The sequence below is a fragment of the Trichechus manatus genome, unplaced genomic scaffold (assembly GCF_000243295.1).
Source record: "Trichechus manatus latirostris isolate Lorelei unplaced genomic scaffold, TriManLat1.0 scaffold00023, whole genome shotgun sequence".
NCBI lineage: Eukaryota > Metazoa > Chordata > Mammalia > Sirenia > Trichechidae > Trichechus > Trichechus manatus.
The window spans coordinates 8,400,108-8,417,007 of record NW_004443959.1 but is presented as its reverse complement, the minus strand read 5'-3'; the positions used below and the strand labels follow the sequence as shown (position 1 = coordinate 8,417,007).

At 43.2% G+C, this 16,900-nt stretch overlaps 1 protein-coding gene across 2 annotated transcripts in view; it reads right to left on the bottom strand.

Moving 5' to 3' along the window:
* Nucleotides 1-9,232: 9,232 nt before the first annotated feature.
* The window catches only part of NOL10 (nucleolar protein 10), a 131,843-nt gene continuing 124,175 nt past the window's right edge, over nt 9,233-16,900 (bottom strand). For both annotated transcript variants that reach the window (XM_004373062.2, XM_023728255.1), the window contains exon 21: nt 9,233-9,932. In XM_004373062.2, the coding sequence (XP_004373119.1) occupies nt 9,813-9,932 (120 nt within the window). In that variant the 3' untranslated portion in view covers nt 9,233-9,812. The remainder of the gene's footprint in view (nt 9,933-16,900) is intronic.

Genomic DNA, 16,900 nt, shown 5'->3' with positions numbered 1-16,900 from the left:
AAAATGAAATCCTTGACAACTTCAATCTTTTCTCCATTTATCATGATGTTGCTTACTGGTCCAGTTGTGAGGATTTTTGTTTTCTTTATGCTGAGGTGTAATTCATAGTATTCATAAGGTTTCCACTGGCTAACTCCATTCAGAAGTAGACTGCCAGGTCCTTCTTCCTAGTCTGTTTTTGTTTGGAAGCTCAGCTGAAACCTGTCCGCCACAGGTGACCCTGCTGGTATCTGAATACCAGTAGCATACCTTCCAGCTTCACAGCAACATGCAAGCCACCACAGGATGACAAACTGATAGTCACATGTGGACTCTGGCTGCGGTTAAACTGATAGACACTAGCTGTTAACCATTATGACCATGGACCAAAGTGAGGTCCTGTATTTCAAACGGCAAATAAATTATCCTTTCCTTTAAGACAATTTTCTCAGGAACCACAGTGCCTAAGCACCACATTTATCTAAATCTATTAAGATTATAATAATTATGTCCATTGAACCATACTTCAAGCTCATCAGATTATACCCTACATGTTTGCATCCTCTACAGAGCACAGGGCTGAACACCTAGAAGGTGGCTAATAACTGTACTTGTTTCTGAACTTGAAAGCTCTTGTTGGCTGCTATTGTAAGATGGCAGACTGATGAACAAATGAAACTTAAGGTGTATACTAACATAGCTTATTGTGATGAAAAGTTGCTCAAAATCAGTCCAACTTGAACCTATTACGGAAAGACATGCCAAACAATCCAATTGAAAAAGATCTCTCTCATCATTTGTGCCAAGCAAAATAACACAAACTTTAGAACAGACCAAATGCAATTTTCATTATCGACGTAACTTTGTTTACATGGCCAAACAGCAACATCTGAGCAAAGAGACGGAAAACCCAAGACAGAAGAAGGCAGTGTAGTTCACAAAGGAACTATCTGGCCGCTGATTCTCCATTTTCTGTCAGTGTTCAGTGAAACACCGAAATCAACAGGATCAGAAATTCATGGAATGTTCCAAATCACAATTATCCCTCCTAATGTCTTTCCTATAAATTAAAAAATATTCAGCCATGTGGAGGACCAGGAGAAATTTGAAATGAGGATTTCCCCTAGGGAAGCAGTGAGAAGATTTATGGGGAAAATGTAAGCGTAAAGTAAGAAGAGCAATGTTGGAGGAGATCCGTGTCCAAACATCTAAAATTCTGGGACAATAAGAAAGTAACATGTAATGTGATTAAATTTCAATTATCATAGATGAGAACGTTCATTCACTCTGAACGAAAAAAGAGTTAATATTAAGAGAATGAGATAGGTTTAGAGGCAGTGAAGTCAAAAGAGATGCTCAAACCAAACCCCATCCCACTCCAAACCTCCATGAGAACCAGACAAGGGCAGGTTCAAGGGTAGGGTCTATGAAAGATGAAGCCTACTCACTCCAGTTTGTAGCCCTGCAAATAAATGAGAAACTACATGGGCATCTAGAAGCAAGACAATGTTTTAGAAGGCTGCACCTATTTATTCACTCACCAACTTTTTGCTGAGTATCTGTGATGTGGGAAGCATCGCAGGATAGTCAAGAATACAGATGCCAAAGTCCCTGTTTCCGCCCCTCCCAAAGCACAACTTCAACAAACAGCCGCCACGTAAGGCAGAATGTGGTAAGCTATAGACGCGGTCCTAGGAGTTCCAGGGAGGCCAGAGCAACCAGGGAGAGCCCCACAGAGGCCGTGTCCTCTGAAGTGGGCCCTGGGAGATGGACAGGCTGTGGGTAGGTAGGAATGATTTGCCAGTGGGGAAAGGCCTGCAGAAGGTGCGGAGGGAAGCACACACAAGGCTCCATGGGTTTGGTGGAGGCCAAGGAGGAGCAGCAGTGAGGTGCTGAGCCAGAGAGCCTGTTCTGGGGGGCAAGACTGTGAGAAAAGATCCTGCAGTCTTCTCTCAGCGATGTGGGAGTTAAGGCCACCCCTCACCATGAATGAGGAAGGCAGTGCTGGATTGGAAGCGAATGAGAGGAAGGCTCTGGAACACGCAGAGAGGGTGTTAAGTAAAAGAGATACACCAGGACTCAGCCTAGCAGGGCTCTGTGACTCGGAGCACTCCAGTTTCTCTCCTCTTCTGTGTCTTTTCTCAAATTCATCATGCACCACCCTCTCCAAGAAGCCTTCCTTGACTGCCCCCTGCATTGTGACCTTGCTTCTCATGGGCCCTATGCTCCCTTGATCCTCTCACATATAGCCAAGGTGTGGGCTAATTTTTCCATGTATATATTATTTCTCCAACGTATTCTAGATTTTCTGAGCACAAGAGTCTGATTTGCCTTTGAACCCTCCACTGTGTTGCCCGCCACACGGTAGATGCCACCTAGTTATAGCCCTGCCAAGTCTTGTGGCCCCAGCAATGAGGAGGCTGGTCATGAGACCATCCACACCCTACAGAGTCCTCAATTTCCTCTCAGAGCAGCCTCCCAAGTAACCAGCAAAGGGGGTAAGAACAAATGCTACTACCCCCATTTCGTAGACAAGGAAACCGAGGGTCAGGAGCATGAGTAGGTGAACGAGGGTCAGAGGACAGCAGAACAAGGGCTGGCGCCCAGGCTCCCACTCCAAGTGCTGCGCTCCACCCTCTGTCCTTAGAATGTCAAGAGGGCTGATTCAAGTCGACAGCCAGAGTTACAGGAGCTCGAGACCTTGGGCGAGGCACTAAACCTCCAGTAAAATGAGGACGATGCACACAAGCCCAACAACGCCTTCTACAAAGCTGGCACTGTTCTCACGTTACATATATTAACTCATTTAGTTCTCCTGAATTATGGTGTTAGTGAAGAATATTGAATATACCAAGGACTGTCAGAAGAACAAACAAATCTGTCTTGGAAGAAGTATAACCAGAATGCTCCTTAGAAGGGAGGATGGCTAGACTTCGTCTTACGTACTTTGGACATGTTATCAGGAGGGAACAGTCCCTGGAGAAGGACACTATGCTCGGTAAGGTAAAGGGTCAGAGAAAAAGAGGAAGACCCTCAATGAGATGGACTGACAAGTGGCTGCAATAATGGGCTCAAACATAGCAATGATTGTGAGGATGGCTCAGGCCCGGGCAGTGTTTCATTCTGTTGTACATTGGGTCGCTGTGAGTCGGAACTGACTGGACGGCACCTAACAACAATGGTTCTCCGACAACCTCATGAGGTAGACCTTATTATTACTTCCATTTTACAGACAAGGAGACCGAGGGCCAGGGAAGTGAAGAGTTTTGCCCTAGGTCACAGAGTTATTAAGTGGAGGCACTGGGATTTGAACCCAGAGATTAAATGCGATGATGCACGTAAAGCACCGAGCACAAAGCCTGGCACATGGTGAGAGCGTGGCAAACCTCCGTGTCACCAATACTGCTCTTACCACCATGCCTCCAATGTATGCAGCCAGCAATCACTCAGGGCCTACTGAGTGCCAAGCACGTGAGTTTATTAATTCAACAACATTTATTAAGTGCTCACTGTGTGTTCAAGAGAAACGATAATGATCCTTGCCACACACATGGTGGAATACAAGACAGAGAAGTTAACAGTTGGCAGTAATAGCTGGCTATCAATTTAAGACTACTGGTAAGAAGGAGTTACAAGGCTCTTAATTACAATAGAAACCAGCAAAAAAAAATTTACATATTACTGTGAGATTTATGGCCATGCCTTTTATACATGTTTTTCAAACAAACCTGTCGTGATGGTAACCCTCTTAAAACAAGATACAACTTGGCTTAAAGAAGCTGAAACCTAATTACAATACTGCTTTGTATTTAGTTGTATCTTTCTTCTCAGGAGTTTAATAGACCTCACTCATTAAGCTCCACGAACAGCCTCTGAAGCCTTTAGGGGACAGATACTATTAAACCCATTTTACAGATGTAGACACCAAGGCACAGATGGGTTAAGTGACTTGGCCACTGACGGGCGGCTTTAGCCATAAGGCAAGTCAGGACCAGACCCAGGTCTCCTCTTGTTTCCTTCTGTTGTCTCTACTAATCAGACTCCAACCTGGATTTTGAAAGCCCTTAATCATTAAAAGCTTAGCGTTTCCCACAGCTTGGTCTGGGGCTCCCAGATGCGGCTGCAGGCAGTGAGCAGAAAAGGCTGCCGGCTAGGAGGTTGCAGGGGATGAGCGGAGGGGAAAGATGAGGTGTTGGCTGCAGCAGCTGCAGAGAGCAGGGAGTCCTGCACAAAGAAGCCCCACCAGCTCCAGACAGCATCAACTTCGAACCCTGGAGAGCCAGCATCAAAGGGCCCAGGTGAGCCGTGTAACTCAGTTCGACGTCCAGAGGAGTGGTGCAGCCTGCAGGCGCAACCCCAGCTGATGTGAGGCCGCTCCTGTCCCAATGGTAAGAAAATATTAAAATTGGTAGAAAATAAAATTAGACTGAAAGATGTTGCATTTACTAAAAACCAGTAGAGAAAATCAATGTATGTCACGCTTGATGAAAACACGTTCTTTTTTAATGTCCTACCTTCAAGCACACAGAATCCTAAAAACCAAACGAGTTGCCCTCAAGTCAATTCTGACTCATGGAGACCCCATGTGTGCAGAGTAGAACTGCTCCATGGGCTTTCAAGGTTTCCCGCTTTCAGAAGCAGATTGCCAGGCCTGTTTTCTCAGATGTACCTAGGTGGGTTGAAACCAACAACCTTTCAGCTGATAAGTCATTAAACCATTTGTGCCACCCAGGGACTCCATAGGACCATACCTTCGGCAAAGCCTTCCTATCCATGAGTAAAAGGCCAGGTGTGTTTGTGCGGGGGGCCTGTCTGGCTATGTGCTGGCCCCTGTGGCCAACCTGCTCTCCTACTAGCACCCACCACAGCAGCATCAGTCCACTTACTCCCTGAGCACTGATGATCTGCCAGGTGCTGGGCCATCAGAGTCGTGAAGGGACAGATGTGCAGAGAGGTCACCACGAGCAGAATGGGAAGGGCAACTACTGTGGAAGGGACTCGCCACGACCCACCCCAGATAGCTCCCGGGACTGCAGAGAGACGGAGGCGGCTTCACAGAGGAGGGGGATCTAACACAAGAGAGTGAGAGCATGTGTGGGGGTTCGGGGTACAGAGAGTGAGAACATGGGGACAGGCTTCACGCAGAAGCTTGAGACCCTGGACCAGCAAGGTGAGGGCTGCTGGCGCACAGGTGAGGGGCAGACAGGGGGGTGGAGGGAGACGTCTGTGTGTCGGGAAAAGGGATGTGGGCTCAGTTCAGTAGGGATGGAGAACGAGTGGTGGGTTTTAAGCGGCAGAGTAACATAACCCAATTCACAGTTTTGAAAAATAACGTGTGGCTGTGTGGAGGGCATTTTGGAAGGGCAAAGCTGTGGTGGGGAAACTGGCTAAATGCCCGCTGCTGTGTAGTCCAGGCAAGAGACAGGAGGGCTGGAGCGAGGCAGAGACCCTGGGATGGAAAGAGGTGGCTCAAGAGGTATTTGAAGTAGAGTCAGTAAGACTTAAGAGACTGATTGGATAGCGAGGATGAGGGTGAAGGAGTCTGATTTGTTTCCGGATTCTGTCCTTCCCCACTGTAGCAGGCTGAATAATGGCCACCCAAAGAGATCAGGTTCTAATCCCTGGCACCTGTGAATGTTACCTGAAAAGGAAAAAATGTCTTTGTTGATATAAGTATGTTAAGGATCTTGACATAGAGAGATTGCACACACAGAGGAGGTACCAATGTGAAGAAGGAAGCAGAAATTGGAGCGACATGGCCACAAGCCAAGGAACACCAAGGAATGCAGGCAGCCACCAGAATCTAGAAGCAAGGAATGGATTCTCGCCCAGAGCCTACAGAGGGAGCGTGGCCCTGCTGACACCTTGATTTTGGACTTCTGGCCTCCAGAACTATGAGAGAATACATTTCTCATGTTAAGCCACCAAGTTCGTGGTAATTTGTTACAGCAGCCATAGGAAACAAACACGCCTACCACGGTCTGTTCTCCACACAGCAGCCAGGGAGGCCATTTTAAAACCTTAAGTCAGACCATATCACTCCTCTGCTCAAAACCCTACAATTGCTCCCCATTCTATCAGAGTAGAAGAAAATGTCCTTACGATGGCCAAAGGACCTAACCCACAGCCATGGAGTCAATTCTGACTCCAGGACACAGTAGAACTGCCCCATAGGGTTTCCAAGGCTGTAATCTTTACGGAAGCAGACTGCCACATCTTTCTCCCACGGAGCAGCTGGTATGTTTGAACCGCCAACCTTTCAGTTAGCAGCCAAACACTTAACCACTGTGCCACCAGGGCTTTCTGCCCTACATGAGATAAAATTCCCTTCCACATCTCCTCACCCTCCTCTGTGTGAGCAACAATGGCGATAGGTTCTTCCCTGCTTTAGGTCCTCTCCTCTAGGCTCAGCAGTTCTCAAAGCGAGGTCCCCAGACCAGCAGGGAAGCACCTGTGAACTTGCTAGAAATGCAAATTTTCTGGCCCCACCCTGGACCTACTGAATCAGAAACTCTGGGGGTGGTGTCAGCAATCAGTGCTTTAACACGCCCTACAAAGGCTTCTGCTGCACGCTCTAGTATCTGCCGAGAATGTTCTTCCCCCAGATTTCCTGGCCAACTCCCTTCTCTCCTTCACATCTTTCTCAGATCTCACCTTCTCAATGAGGCCTATCCTGACACTAGCCCCATCCTGCCCCACCTGACTCCCACTTATCCAGTTCTCCTTTTTACCCCTCACTGCACGAATCTCCTTCACTATATTACTGTATATAGTCTGTCTTCCCATATAAAAAAGTATTAGTTCCATAAAAGAAGAAACTTTTGCTTACTCACACAGTGGTCAATAAATATTTGTTGAAAGAAGCCATGACTTCTGACTAAGGTTATTGGATGAATGGCAAGGAGGAAGAAAAAGTACACCCATTCCTCACTTATGGACATGGTTAGGTTCCAAAGATAAGGTCGTTATGTGAAAATCAGTGTTATGCGAAAATTACATACCTGTCAAATTACATCATTACATTAACTGTCAAACCATTGAGCTTCATGGCCCAGCCAAGCTGATACATAACCTTAACCATCATAGCCTATTTATAGACATCACAGCACCTCAGAGTTGGTTACTGCCAGACATACGTTGTTAATGAGCAAAACAGTTAGACAGCAGATGTTTTACTATTGCTGAAAATGTGAAATATCAGATAACGAGACAGTCAATAAGTGAGGACTAGGTGTATTTGTGTGGATGGGTGGCCTGGCTGGGGTTGATGAGTTTTGTTTTGGACATGTTGAACTTGAAGTGCCCGTGGGACAGACAGATAAAAAGTCCAGAGGCTGTTTGATAGGTGGCTCCAGAACAACGAGAAGTAATATTATTTAAAGACAGAAGAATGAAAGGTTTAAAGAAGAAATCCTGGAGAATGGGTAGGTGAGGATAAGGAACCAGCAAGGAGACTTAAGGAGGAAACCTGAGAGGGTGGCCAAGGAGTATTTCAAGAAGGAAGATGTAGACAGTGTCAAACAGCACAAGAAGTCTAGCAAGGTTAGAGAAAAGTCTTATCTTAGATTTGGCAAAATCGGGAGATAAAATTTCCTTCCCAACAGCAGTATAATGGGGTGGAGGGGATGAAGGTGGATTGCAATGGGGAGACGAAAGACTGAGGAGAAGAAATTAAACTTATTCTGCAGAACCCAGGAAGGCAGAACTAGCAAGGGATGGATGGAAGAGCGTGGAGGTATGGGAAGCTGTAGGGTGGGAGGTTCAACTCCCAAAATTTCAACTCACAATTAGAGTGTCTGAAACTGGAGAGAAGGCATCTTGTCATCTCAGGTGTGTTACCAGAAACCGGACAGTGAGTTGAAAGGGATATTATCAGGGAAATCCAATCAGGCAGCTGTTTCAGCCAGCTAAACATCGAGTCTATGATTCATAACTTTGTCCTGCATCTGGACGAAACCCAAGGCTACAAGAAAAATACAGTTGGTCTCCGGCCCAACAGGAAAGCTTTTGGTGCTACAACTTTGAAGTTCTATCTGGGTTTACAAAATAGTCAGAAATAGGGCCTGAAACCAACCACTGTTAGAAAATAATAATTTCCTCCTCAATTAAAAGTGTGTACGGGAAATCTCACTAGGCAGGAAAACTACTGAGGAGACAGTAGCTTCCCCCTGCCCACAGGAGAGAGGGGCACGGTGGCCAGGATGCCACATAAATACTGGTGGAACTGTACTCCCTAAACACTTGTACTCCAGAAACTTCTGCTTTATGCCATCATGTCTTTAAGGGTAAGAGCTTCATATTTTCTTTTTGGATACTATGTCTGCACACACACAAACATATCACCACACACGTACATACATATGTACTACATACCACACAGGCACACATACAACATGTATACTTTTTGTGGAAACAGACCCTATCTCTCAGACCACATAAGTAAACAGATGGCCCAAGCTGTTCCCTGCCCTGTGGAGCAGGCCAGGATGCAGAGGAGAAGCAGAAATAGGACAGGGAGAGATAAAGCCTGGGGGAAAAGGGATCCAAGGCAAGAAAAAGAGAGAAGGGGAGACCTGCAGAAACAAGGAACAATGTTGAAACAGAAGGAAGGAAAGAAAGGAGAGATAGATGTGACTTAATTTGAAGCCCTGGATCTAGGTGTTTATGAGACCTGTTACATGTGCCACAGCATGGTTTTATGAATAATCCATTCATTCTACCCTTTTGCAGATTCTATCATTTACAGTTTCAAAGATTCCATCATTTACAGTTCAAAGAGCTGTAGTAAAGCAACTTTAAAAAAATCTATAAATACACCTCTAAAAGCACATTAATATCTGAAAAACGAAGAAAACCAAAGTTAATTTCTAAGTTAACTCACAGAATGGGTCTTTCTCAAAGAGGCTATTCAAATGAAAAGCTATTTATTTATTTCCAGCAAGTTTATCTCTATGTGCACTTAAGAAATGGCAAAAACCTAGTTTATCTGCCCCATGTTAGAAGAACCAGTAACTTCTATCTCGTTTTAGGCTATTGTTGTTGTGTGCTGTCAAGTCGATTTTCAACTCACAGTATCCCACGTAACACAGCAGAACTGCCCCAGAGGGTTTTCTAGCCTATAATCTTTATGGGAGCAGATCACCAGGTCTTTCTCTCTCGGAGCTGCTGGGTGGGTTCTAACCGTCAACCTTTTGGTTAGCAGCCATACGCTTAATTGTCACACCACCAGGGCTCCTTTTTTAGGCTGTTGTTACCATTAAATGATATTCTTCGTATAAAAATATTTTTTAAAAAAAAATCTAAAACTAACACAAACAAACGATCACCATATTCTTAAAAGCACAAACACAAATGTGGCCAATATATATAGTCAAGTAAAACAGGCACGACATTTCTGTGTGGTTTAATCATGACTGGCAGCAGGCATTGCAACAAAAAAAGTTCTTAGCACATGATAAATCTTAATTTTTAGTACAGGATAAACCTTTCATTTCATTGTACACATTTCACAATATTAAAAAACAGTTAACAACCTGGTTTACTTGATTAAAATCAGGAGAAAAGAGAGAATGTTTACGAGGGAGCAACAACTATGCAATAACCACGTGGTGTGAGCCCAGTCTTCAAAGATCAATCCACACGGCATAGAAACAAGTTATAAAGTCTTTACCTCTGTGAACGTATCAAGAATATACATGGAACTTAAAAAAGGTATGGCCCTTTGTGTTTAATATACCCTAGTGATAATCAATTTGGCAATGATGCACTCCTTCCAAATCACACTTGGATGGGAGAGGTGTAAGCACAGGCATTCTGTGGAGACATTTCCAAATTCAATGAAATGGCCATCCTCGTTTGTGTCTTGACTTCAGATGACTGGCAGAACGGCGAAGCTTTTTCCTCTCTTGTCGATGCAATTTCTCAGCTTCCTGTTGCTTCCTCTGCTGTTCAGACTAAAGGAGAAAGTGAAATGAGGAGAACGAAAGATAATGAAAATTCCAATACTCCTATTTTCTGTAGCCATCAGAATGCCCACAGCACTACCCCAGCCACAGCCTTGCTGCAGGGACAGATGCTTCCCTACAGGCTCCCAGGGGTAGGTGGTCCGGCCAATGGGACTATCCACTGGCAAATGCTGCCCTGGCAGAAACTGCAGGACAAAAGTCCCTTTTCATCCTCGCTCTCAAACCAGACATTCACTGTGTATGAAGGTGCCCCTGGACAAGAGGAGAAGCGCCCTGGTATGCAGTTAGAACTAAAAGTCTGAGATTGGTTTTTCAACCAACATACAAACACTACTGGGATATTTTAAAGGGAAAATGGTCCCCTACTAAAGAACCACCTTAAGAAGATGCTACTGCTTATCAAATGCCCAGAGCTTCTCTTTTAGAACTGTCTTTAGTTTATATGCCAGAACCATTAGTTTATTCACATCATCTTAAAACAAAACAAAAATACTTAGGTGTACTAAAAGTCTAGTATCCAAGCTTGGTTATGGATTCATCAGAACTAGTGTCAAAGAATTTCTGACTGTTTCCCAAAAAAAAAAATCAAATTCCCTTCAAAGGTCAGAAACTTGATACCAATAAATGCTGAGCGGACAAAGGACTGGTGACAACTGAAAAAGTTCATCGCTGGAAGCAGACTCAGGCTGACTGTGGTACACCCCCTCCCCCCATGTAGTTTTATTAACATATCTGACGGTTTAAATAATTCAAACTTTAGAATGCAGAGCTCAAAAAATATTTTTAGCTGGTAGAGTTGCACAGAAAGTAGATTGAGAAAACGCTGTTGGGGGTGTAAGTTCAAAAATTTGAAGAACACGCCTTTTAGATAACTATGAAACATGCTTGACTATAATCTGTATTTTTCTACATCCCTAAAAATATTCATTTGTATTTTAGTCTTGAAGAAAGTCTCTATATTCACCTCCAGTTAGTATTACTTAATATTTTAAAATTCAAGACTCTGGGGGTGGGGGAGTAGTGAGATAGAAAAGCAATTTTTAATACCACAAAAGAACGAATTTTCCCTATTCTAGGAAACTCTAAGTGAGCCTTGGTGGCGCAACAGTTAAGCACTCAGCTGAAAACCAAAAGGCTGGTGGTTCGAACCTACCAGCCGCTCCACAGGAGAAAAGATCTGGCGATTTGCTCCCATAATGATTTCAGCCTAGGAAACCCTATGAGGCAGTTCTACTCTGTCCTACAGGGTCACTAAGAGACAGCATCGACTCGATGGCACACAACAGGAAACTCTTTAAACTAAGTTTCTGAACATTTAAGTTCCTTTCTGATTATTGCCATTTCTTCTAGTGCCTTTTCAAAGTAATCCTGCCCTGTATATTCTTCCAAAGTACATGCCAAATTCCTCTACCTTGCTCCATCTCTGAGGTTTCCACCCTAGTCCAAGTTACTCTCACTTCTAAGCTGGACTACTACAGGAGCTGCCTTCCTAACCGTCTCCTCACATCCTCTCTTACCTTCCGTCAGTCCATTCTCCATGCAATAGCCAGAATGATTTCTTTTTTTTTTAAATAAAAACGTTATGTCAGTCCTCTGCTTATTAAAACATTTCAGTAACTTCTCACCATTCTTAGGATTAAGGCTAAAAATTTTAATATGCCCTTCTTACAAAGTCCTATATGATTTAGCCCCTACTAACCTTTTTAGTCACATCTGATACCACTCTTACTCTTGCTCACTGTGTGTTACGCACACAGGCTCCCTTTCAGACCCTCGAACGCACCATGCTTCCTCCCTCCTCAAGCAAGGACTTTGCCTATTGTTGTTGTTGCTAGGTGCCATCAAGTTGGTTCCGACTCATAGCAACCCTATGCACTACAGAACGAAACACTGCCCAGTCCTGCACCAGGCTCACAATCGTTGTTGTGCTTGAGCCCACTATTGCAGCCACTGTGTCAATCCATCTCATTGAGGGTCTTCCTCTTTTTCGTTGACGCTGTACTTTACAAAGCATGATGTCCTTCTCCAGGGACTGATCCCGCATGACAACATGTCCAAAGTATGTAAGACATAGTCTTGCCATCCTTCCTTCTAAGGAGCATCCTGGTTGTACTTCTTCCAAGACAGATTTGTTTGTTCTTTTGGCAGTCCATGATATATTCAATATTCTTTGCCAACACCACAATTCAAAGGCGTCAATTCTTCTTTCGTCTTCCTTATTCACTGTCTAGCTTTCACATGCATATAATGCAACTGAAAATACCATGGCTTGGGTCAGGCGTACCTTAGTCTTCAAGGTGACATCTTTGCTTTTCAACACTTTACAGAGGTCTTTTGCAGCAGATTTGCCCAATGCAATGTGTCTTTTGATTTCCTGACTGCTGCTTTTATGGGTGTTGATTGTGGATCCAAGTAAAATGAAATCCTTGACAACTTCAATCTTTTCTCCGTGTATCATGATGTTGCTTATTGGTCCAGTTGTGAGGATTTTTGTTTTCTTTAGTTGAGGTGTAATCCATACTGAAGGCTGTGGTCTTTGATCTTCACCAGTAAGTGCGGCAAGTCCTCTTCACTTTCAGCAAGAAGGTTGTGTCATCTGCATACAGCAGGTTGTTAATGAGTCTTCCACCAATCCTGATGCCCCTTTCTTATTCATATAGTGCAGCTTCTCCTCCCTCCTCAAGCAAGGACTTTGCCTATACCGTACTTTATACCTGGGACCCTCCCCACCCCTTCACAGGGCTCTTACTGATCTTCAAGACCCAACCTACATATCTCTTATCCTTTCCTAACTCCTCTGTCTCCCTGACAAGCGCTCTCACAGCCCTCTGCCCTCCTTTGGAGTACTTACCACGGTTATATAATTGTATGTATAACTTTTATTCACTGTCTCTCTCACAACAGACTGAGAATTATGGTGGCAAGGACCATACTTGCCTTGTTCTATGTATTCCCAGCATCTGGTACAGAGCAGGTAGGAGGCATTCAATATATATTATTCATTAATGGAAAACTCAGAAGGAAACTGTATACACCCTAGCAGATCAAATAATGATATCATCAAGACCCTTGTAAAATTATCAAACAATGGCTTTTTAACATTTTCTTGTTTCTGCTAATAAGTATATCCCTTAAAAAAAGTATTTCCTATTCAAATAATTTTGGAAAATGATATGCTAAATAAATAGGATTTGTTAGGAACTTTTGAATTAAGTACTTTACTTTTTAAGTCTTCAATATGGACATCAGTCCAAAGTGTTCTCCATATTTGTTTGATTGCAAAAGCATTTTCCACAGAGGACCTAAGAACCATTCCTGGAACACAGCTTGGGAAGCTCTGCCAGACCTTCTCAACAAAAGCAGAAGCCTACACAAGACACTGGTAAGAAGAAGCCATTGTTCTGCAGGCAAATCTCCATCCAGAAAAAGGGCTATCATTAGCCTCTCTCTAAATGGTTTTATGTGGAAGACCGTGTCATCATGTGACCGATTCATTATGATTTATGGGCCAATTTAACTCATTTCCAGGTTTTCCTTTCCTCCTTCTTCATGATCCTGTGTCTGGCTACTTCACTATATTACTCAGCAATCCTGTCACAGAGAAGGGTGGAGGATAAATGCAAACCAGCACAATTTTAATAAGGGACTGTATTAAATGAAATTTCCAAATTAGATTTAGGTCCTAACCCCAGTTTTGCCACTACTCAATTTTAAATAAGGGTAGATCTTTTCCCTCTTGAATTTTATTGACACTTTAGAAAGAAAATCCGTTGCCGTCAAGGTGATTCCGACTCATAGAGACCCTATAGGACAGAGCAAAATTGCCCCACAGGGTTTCCAAGGAGTGGCTGGTGGATTCGAACTGCCAACCTTTTGGTTAGCAGCCGAGCTCTTAACCACTGTGCCACCAGGGCTCCAGTACCGGTGTAAGGATAGACATATAGACCAACGGAATAGATTGAATACACATGAAAATACTAGAAAAACTTGAGATCTTACCTGAATATATCACACACCTAATATAAAAAGAGATTTCTATAAATAAACACACAAACGAGTCCTTAAAGTCTTAAATAAGGCTGATATTTAATAATTAAAATTTTGTTAGTCAGGTGGTAAAACATAGATCAAACTTTAACTGATGCAGTCCTAAAAAGTTTCAATGCTGCTGCTTGACTCAGCTACAATGCCATTTTAAGTATTTTTTTCTTTATATAGTTTATTTATTTATTTTTTAACTTTATTTTTTTACTGTACTTCAGGTGAAGGCTTACAGAACAAATAGTTTCTCATGAAACAGTAGTACACATATTGTTTTATGACATTGGTTAACAACCCCACAACATGTCAACCCTCTAACTTCTCAACCTTTTTTTGGTGAAAATACACAGTCAAAAATACACCATTTCAAAAATTTCTACATGCACAGTTCAGTGACATTGACTACGCTCTTCGAATTGTGCTGTTATTCTCACTTAAGATGAAGGCTAACAGAACAAAATAGTTTCTCATTCAACAGTTACTACAAATGTTGCCCTATGACAATGGTTAACAATTTCACAACACATCAACAATATCCTTACTCAACCTTGGGTTCCCTATCACCAGCGTCCTCGTCCCCTTCTGCTTTCTGGCCCTTGTCACTGGACTCCTGTACCTCGTTAGTCTCATTTGGTTTTACGGGGCTGTCCACTCCCAGGCTGAACAGTGAACCTCGGAGGTAACTTCACCACTGAGCTCAAAGGGTGTCTGGGGGCCATGCTCTCGGGGCTTCTCCAGTCTCCTTTAGGCCAGTAAATCTGGTCTTTTTTTGTGGGTTAGAATTATGCTCTACATCCTTCTCCAGCTCTGTCCAGAACCCTCTGCTGTGATCCCGGTCAGAGAAGTCGGTGGTAGCCGGGCACCATCTAGCTCTACTGGACTCAGTCCGGTGGAGGCCTTGGTAGCTGTGGACAATTAGTCCTTCGGACTAATCTCTTCCTTGTATCCTGTTCTCTTCATTCTCCCTTGTTCCCGAAGGGATGAGACCAGTGGAGTATCTTAGATGGCCGCTTACAGGCTTTTAAGACCCCAGACATTACTCACCAAGGTAGAATGTAGAGCACTGTCTTTATAAGCTGTGTCATGCCAATTGAGCTAGATGTTTCCCGAGACCACGGTCCCCAGAGCCCTCCGCCCAGCAATTCAGTCCTTCAGGGAGTTTGGATGTGTCTATGGGGCTTCCATGACCTTTCCTTGTACAAGCTGTTCAAGTTTCTCCTGTATATATAGTTTATTTTTGTTGTTGCTGTATTTTAAGCATTTCTTAGTGTTTGTTTTTAACAAAAAAATGTAATTTCTGAGCCACCTTATTTTAATTTACCATGAACTATAAACTGATATTCAACTCAGTACCTTCCAATTAAAAAAAAGTGGGAAAAGGACTGTACTTTCACACTACAGCAAAGTAGATTCCTCATTCAAATGAGCAGAAAGAGGTCTCTTATGAGTTAAGGCATCTGCTAAGCTACTAAACCTATGATCCTTTCCACAGCTGCACTGGTTCCTGTCTCACACTGAGCCATTCTTGAGTTGCAGAGGGAATCGAGAAATGTTTTAATAACACAGGGAATTTATAAGAAACTGGGGACGGGTACAATGAGTGACTCTGAACGCATATCCAGTTATTTAAATGATAAGTGTAAGAGTGCAAATTTGCACCAAACAGAGGCTGATATAACAGAAAAGCTTCTTAAAACTCAGAATAAAAAAATTCTTATCATTTTGCAAGCTCCTGGATGCAGTTAGGGAGAACTTTTAGAAGAATCACAGGTGGATCGCAAAGGACTTGAATAGGCATTTCGCCAAAGAAGATATACAAATGGTCAAGCCAAAGCCAAAGCCAAACCCACTGCCTTCGAGTTGATTCCAACTCATAGCAACCCTATGGGACAGAGGAGAACTGCCCCATAGGGTTTCCAAGGAGTGGCTAGTGGACTTGAACTGCTGACCTTTTGGTTAGCAGCTGAGCTCTTAACCACTGCACCACCAGGGCCGCACAAATGGTCAATAAGCACATGAAAAGATGTTCAACTTCACTGGTCATTAGAGAAATGCACATCAAAACCATGATGAGACACCAGTTCACATTCACTAGGATGCTATAATCAAAAAGACAGACAATAACGGGTGTTGGAGAAGATGTGAAGAAATTGGAATCCTTGTACACTGTTGGTGGGAATGTAAAATGGTACAGCCACTTCAGAAAATATTCTAGCAGTTCTTCAAAAGGTTAAACATAGTGTCACCATATGACCCAGCAATTCCACTACTAGATATATAACCAAAAAAAATGAAAACTTATGTCCATGCAAACACTTGTACACAAATTTTACAGCCCCATTATTCATAAAAGCCATTTTAAAAAAAAGGAAACAACCCAAATGTTCACCAAGTGATGACTGATGAATGGATAAATAAATGCAATATCATTTGGCAATAAAAATGGATTAAGTACTGATACAACTACATGTATGAGCCTGGAAATATGCTAAGTGAAAGAAGCCAGTTGCAAAAAACCACATATTACATGACTCCCTTTATATGAAATGTCCAGAACAGGCAAGTCTATAAAGACAGAAAGTAGATTCGTGGTTGCCTGGAGCTGGGAGGGATGAAAATATGGAGGTGATAGCTAATGAGTATGGAGTTTCTTTTTGAGGTGATGAAAATGTTCTAGAATAAGACAGTGGTGATAATTACATAACTCTGTGAATATATTGAAAACCGCTACCGTGTATACTTTAATGGTTACCCGGACACCGAGGCTGGTGGTTCATCACCAATTCAAGGCACAGTGGAACTCCTGGGTCACTACACCCTGCTTCTTTCAGGACACTAGTAACACTCGTGGCTCTCTTTCTGTCAAGCAACGTGCTCCTCTAAACCCAGGAGGGGCTCTCCCTGCAGGTAAAATG